Source organism: Etheostoma spectabile, chromosome 22 (assembly GCF_008692095.1).
Source record: "Etheostoma spectabile isolate EspeVRDwgs_2016 chromosome 22, UIUC_Espe_1.0, whole genome shotgun sequence".
Lineage (NCBI taxonomy): Eukaryota > Metazoa > Chordata > Actinopteri > Perciformes > Percidae > Etheostoma > Etheostoma spectabile.
In genome coordinates, this window is record NC_045754.1 from 10,287,912 (window position 1) to 10,294,447 (window position 6,536).

The 6,536-nt window shown below is 39.6% G+C and overlaps 1 protein-coding gene across 4 annotated transcripts in view; it reads left to right on the forward strand.

Annotated features, from left to right (window-relative positions):
- esyt2b (extended synaptotagmin-like protein 2b) overlaps positions 1 to 6,536 on the forward strand; it is a 35,005-nt gene that overhangs the window by 8,649 nt on the left and 19,820 nt on the right. For all 4 annotated transcript variants that reach the window (XM_032504105.1, XM_032504106.1, XM_032504107.1 and 1 more), the window contains exons 6-7: positions 2,191 to 2,280; positions 4,776 to 4,831. In XM_032504105.1, coding sequence (XP_032359996.1) covers positions 2,191 to 2,280; positions 4,776 to 4,831 — 146 coding nt within the window. The remainder of the gene's footprint in view (positions 1 to 2,190; positions 2,281 to 4,775; positions 4,832 to 6,536) is intronic.

Below are 6,536 nucleotides of genomic sequence, written 5' to 3' on the forward strand. Positions count from 1 at the left end.
TGGTTACTGATAATGGGCAATGTAGATATTGCATTGAAGATCAGCCTCCCACTCAGATCAGCTGGTATTATGTCTATTATGGAGTGGTAAGGAAATTTGTAAGTGACCCCAAACTTCTAACCGGTAGTGTATAAAGATTTCAGCATAGGGGTATGATTTCATCATACGCTGGTATGAAAGCACAAATCCCTCATGTGTACTGTGTATTCAGTGATGGGGCTGACATGTAATGATGAAGTAAACAACGACTACAATAAAATAAGCATGGAGTGCATTTGTAAGCAACCATTATGAAATGCTTTATGACATCGGATCCTAACATTTTTTAAAGCAACACCAAAGCACTTTTCTTCTTCGGTTTCCCTACAGGTTGGAAGCGGAATTGTCCATTACCGCTGTCTCATTCAAACTACAGATCCGCTACCCGATCTGGCAAAGTTACATAGTGCGGTTATAACCGCACTATGTAACTTTGCCAATAGTGGCCGAAGTGCTGTTCAGTCTGTCACGAGTTGATGAACCACTGAAATGATTTTGGAAACGTTATTTTAAGGTACAAACAAATCTTTGGTGTTGCTTTAACTTGAAACCCCTTTAAAAAAAAAGCAGTCCCTACTGGCACGTTTGTCATGTCGATATGTTGAACAGTTAAACCAAACCTGTTAAACCTCTGTCAATGTTAGAGGCCTCAAGAGGTAAAAACTATCTAGTACTTCCAAAGAAAAAATACTAGAGGTAAATTTAGAAAAATTAGATCTGCAGAAATGTTTTACTTATTTATTCCATCCTATCCTATTTAATGAATCCTAAGACCACTTAAGAGGTTATGAAGTTGGGGGACTACTCTGTAGAATCAAAGAAAAGGCTTTACTGTAGAAGTTAACTTTGAATTACTGTAAAAGATCAAAATGATCCTACTAGACTGAGTCCCACTTTTAAATGAATGTAATAAACTTTTTTTAACTAATAAAAGTTAATTTTTTTAACAAAAAATGCATTTACATAATGCTTTATAATGTGTAATATTAATGTGTATGTAACCTTACAACTTCCACCCCCCTTCCTGCTCTCTGTAGTGCTGGACTACACAGGTGTGTTTTGTTGTTCTTGCATGCCCTTGACCCTTTTGTTTTGCTGCAGTGGAACATAGCAGGCAGAGAAACAATCAGTGTGTGCCTCCTTGAAGACTGAGTAATGTTAGGTCCCCAGGAGACTCACTGCCCTCATTATGTAACTCAGGGAGACCAACATATCTCCCGAGCTCATTATCAGCCACTGATACATCAGTCCCAATCACTCCTTGAGCTGGTTTACATTACACAGAGCAGGTGCGTTTGACTCCATAACGCTTAGATTACTGCGGCTTTGTGACAAGAGGGGTCTTGGCCTTTTATTATTTATTTACAGTAATATTCGCCTGTCGCATGTTCCCACTACTACAATGGATCTCAATCCTCACAGCTTCTGTACATTAAAAGCCTGTTAAACCTGCAAATAAATCTCATACTCTGATTGTTTTCAAATTGTAGTCATGTTTTGATAGATAAGTCAATGCTTTCAAACTTCAGAAATGATTTAGGTACAAATTCCTGCATGTAAAATTTGGTTCAAAGTTTTACCGCTTTGAAATTCATGGATACTTGTCATTTTGGTTTGCCAGCTGACTCTCTATGTCCTTTCTATGAAGCTGATTTAAACTCACAAAATGACTGATGCGATGGCCTTTACTTCAAAGAGCTGCATACAAACACTCATAAAGCTTCATTGGTTTTGGATTCAAGAGTGTTATTAGTATTGGGTTCAATTGTGTAATTGCTGTTTCAATAAGATTGTATTTCTATCTATGTTGAAAGTATTGCCTCAAAACAAGACTGGTGCTAGAATTTAAACATCCTTTGTTCTTTGTGTGGATTTAAACAGCTATGTGGTGTCCACATGATATGTGAAAACCACTACCAATATCATAATCCTTGTAATTGTCATAATGTGTTATGGAGAAGGTGGAGGATGACACTGGGCAGGTGTGAAGTCCGGCTGTGATCGAGTTTCCGACCTGTCATATGCCACAGCTAACGGCTCCACCGCTGAGGAATGTCAAGGGCCAGTGGGGTGCGAGTTTCCTTTACTGTAGCTCTCCCTTTGTGTACGTTTGTGTACAGTTATTAATATGTTTCTCTTGTGTTTCCATAGATCCACGGCGTGTTGAGAGTGGTGATGGAGCCGTTGCTGAGTGATATGCCTCTTGTTGGAGCTCTGTCTGTGTTCTTTCTGAAGAAGCCAGTAAGTCCAGATGCTGGGGATACAGTGTGGCACAAGTCAATTCAATTAAACCTGTTGTACAGAGCAGTCTGAATAAATGCAATATGAATAGCGCAGAGGCTATTAAACCAGGATTTGTGATGTGGAAAAACAAAAACAGGTCCCTTCTTAGTCTTTTCCAGCACCTGAGATGGTGTAGCAGAGCAACAGATTACCCATACACTCTTAAACTTTCTTTTAACTTGCACTAGATGCTTTCATTGTGTTCTCTTTATTCAAAATGTGCACCAAGGTCTGTGAAAATCACAAAACATCCTGAATATCTTGTAACTATTTGTTAGAACATTGCACCTCATAAAACCTATCCCTCCTTGGTTTTCTGCTTTATCGGTTTGCCTGTTTTAGGCAATATAATGAATGTAAATTGGTCTTCAAATGTTTGTTATATAAGTCAAATCACAACTGAATCACATTACAATGTGTTTCCTTCATTTTACAACCCTAACTCCCAGTTTGTTTTCCTTCTCTGGCAGTGCTATCAGCATTGTCTTGCAGCCTCAACACTCCACATCACTTTCCATGATTTGCATTTCACATTGCCAGTTGTTTGCATATCTAATATTTCCCAGTGCCCATTCCATCAATCTCCCTTTCCAACCCCTATGCAGAGCCACTGCTGCACAGCTTAAAAATGTTTGGCCGATTTATTCCAAATGGGAGGACCCAGTGGAACTATAGCGGAGCTTTAAATAGCAACAGATCAAGCCAGCCCTACTTTGGCAGATTTCTCTACCCCAGGCACTCAGCTAAAGCTCAAGGTGGAGATATTACTGTAGGAGGCTGAAAGGAAAAGGCAGCAGCTCCAGTCAGTGAATTGTGCTGCAGTCCCACATACATAAACACACACACACACACACACACACACACACACACACACACACACCACCACACACACACACAAAATATATACACACTTATACATCTCAATCTTCTTCCTGCTTTTAGATGAGGAACATTACATTGGTATACTGGAGGAGCGAGCAAATAAATTGCAAAAGTAATTTCTTGTGGGCAAAAGTACCTCGGCATTGTGTACCCGGGAATTCAAATAGCTCACCTTCCTTCTCTCAGCGTGCCATACAAGGATTTATCCTGAGTGTCAAATGAAATAGAAACTTTTCCAGACCATAAGTGGCGTTGGCCACGGCGGGGCTGTGTGATCGCACTAACTCGACTCAGTGCACTGTAAATAAAAAGATGCAACACATTCTGCTGTGAGACCCCTAGAGTGTCCATGGCTCAGGCTAAACTGAACAGTCTTACTCCTTTAAATGGGGACTTTTTTTCTCAGACTGCGTACTTTCCATTTTAATCTCTCGGCAAGAAAGCAAACTTGCAATTGATTTAGTGATCAATTATTTATGACTTAAATGCAGAAACCACTAAGTTTATAGTTGGAAGACAGTGCTGTTTTTCAGTTCATCCTTGTTACCCAGATGTAGTCTTTTTACAGGCAGGGCTTTGTCCCTCCACACAACCTTCTTACAGCACTTCTTCTCAAACACATTTCTAGCCCTGCAGTGCTCCCCGCTCCCCTGCAACTTGGGCAGAAAAGTAGGGTGGGAAAGGCTCATTAAAAAAGCCGCTTCAGCGCAAAAGGCAGAAACAGATCAAAGCTTAGTGAGAGGAAAGATCTGCCTGCATTTCAGGTCTCAGCTGATGTCATTCACACTCTTTTTTTTTTTTTTTTCTTCTACTGTCTTTCTTATTGTAGCAAATTTGACATACCTGCTGCCTGTTTTACCCATAACGTGATTAAAACTTGTTAGATTTTGTATCAGTTAATATATCATATATATATATATATATATATATATGATAATACTACTGGTACTTGGACCATGTAAATACATGTCCCTAATCTACTAATGAGACCTCTGAGGCTTGCTGCTGCTTTTACAAATGTTTTACTAAGCAGGTGTTTTTGTATACATTTCCATACAGGAATCTGTGCTTTCTGACCACTTGTTGACTTGTGACTCATAAACAGTTGCTATTTGTGCATACAGCATCTGTTTATACGCTTGAGTGAACTAATAAGAAAGACATGTCAAAGGATAAAACAATACACTTAAATATACAAGGCCAGAGAAAGTGTTGGTTTATTTTTTTTAAATTTACATTCCTTTGCGAAACTGGTGTTCAGTGGGAAGCATGAGAATAACTCAGACGTGTCTTAAGTAATGAATATGGCAGCAATATAGTAGGTAAAGTAATGCTTTGTTTAAAAACAATGGACTAAAACAATAGCAACTTATCCGTAGAACGTCTGATTTATGTTAGTTTTGCTCCATTTTGTGTAGGACTCCTTGTCGCACCTGTTACAAATGAGTGGTAAAGCACAAGCACAAGCAGGAAAACAATAACATTAAGGGTTTTGATCTGTTTAAAGTAATTGACACTTTATGCACTTTCTGCAAAACCTATATGTTCTTCTCTCTTTTTTCTTCTTTTAGCTTCTGGACATAAACTGGACTGGCCTCACCAATATACTTGACATCCCTGGGCTCAGGTAAGTCCGCTTAAACGTACTTTTCTTGTTTGTCAAGACATGTTTTTTTTTTGGCGTGTGTGAAAGATAATGAAAGTTGTTAAGTGTTTGGTTTCAGGAAGCTCGACACATTCCTACATTCTTTCACCATTGAATCAATCATATACTCTAGTACTGTACATTATAACTGTGCAATCGTATTGGTTTTTTTGGAACCCATTTTACCTTTCAAAAAACATAACTTATTATGCACTCAATACTATACACTGTACTATACCCTTAGTACTTAATCTGGAAATGCATACTGTAGGCTGCACTTTCACCAGACTTTATGGATTTACTTTCACTTTCTTATTCTTAATCTTTCTTTTTTTCTTTCTTTCTTTCTTATTCGTCTTATTATATATCTGAGAAGGAAATTCCACCAAATGTTCTGAAAGTATTTCTGCTTAAGAGTTTTGTTTCAGAGAGTTTTCTGAATGCCAGGGTTGTCCTTGTTTTTGTTCCGGTTGTGATAAGGAGCTTGATCAGACTCAGCTTATACACCTAAACTTGTGTTTTTGCGAGCAAACACTGAGCTCAAGTATGATGTATGGTGTGTGTGACATGCAGTACAGTGACATGCACACATTACTGTGAATGACCAGGTTAAGATAATCGTTAAATAGTGGGACTGGGATAAAACTGGTTGGATCAGAACATGTGCTGCTTGTAGCCTGTTTTCCTCATTCCGGCTTAATTTGTTTTGCTTTTATTACTGCAAGTGTCTATTCTCCTTGAGTAGTTGTGTGGGTTAAGCGCAGAGTAATTGAGTGTTGATTAGGAAATGCTAACAGCCCAACACAATTACTCACTGCTGTCTTGAGTGGTTCATACATAATTTGCATCCTAAATAAAGTGACACACGCATGTGGTTTTCTTGGATTAGAGCTGCTTGTCATATTCCCTGCTGATGTGGACAGACATGTTGACACAGGCAGAGCTCAGTGGCCGGTCTTCCTCAACTCTTCTGTCAAGTCCTTTCGCGGGGGTGAAATTGATCCATGCAACTTGTGCAATGCAATGTATGTGTGTTTGTGTGTGTGTAGGGGCACATGTACCTGTGTGTGTGTGTGTGTGTGTGTGTGTGTGTGGGTGTTTTGGTTGTGGAGGAAAGGGGGGCACGTGCAGAAAAAGAGTGGTTAGCTGTAGAGAGACCCAGATGGTGAAAGCATAGCTGCAGCCACAGAGTTTCTTGAATGTAGCAACAGACAGACAGACAGACAGACAGACAGACAGACAGACAGCATCAGCTGCCTATGAAGGGTCTTCCAGTGGGTCTCTCTTTAACCCTGTTATTGTCATTATGCCACAAATGTTTTATTTGTGTTCATGTGTTGATGTGTCTTCGCTGTTGAACTGGCTTCAAACTCAGAATCAAAACAAGACTAGGAGTCTACAGCCATGGTACCTTCTCTGTTAGGCTGATATCAGGCACAGCGGCGCTTTAAAGGAAATGCCAATGCTGACATGACTACAGGGTGGCAATAACGATTCTAACCTGCTGATGTTCAGCAGGTGCAGTTTAATGTTCAGCATGTTCACCATCTTAGGTTAGCGTGTTAGTGTGTTAAATTAGCACTAAACTCAAAGTGCAGCTGAGGCTGATGGGAATGTTAGTAGTAGTAGTAGTCGCACTGTTGCTTGCTCTGGAGGAAACTATTAGAACTGTTGGGTCCTTGTAAAT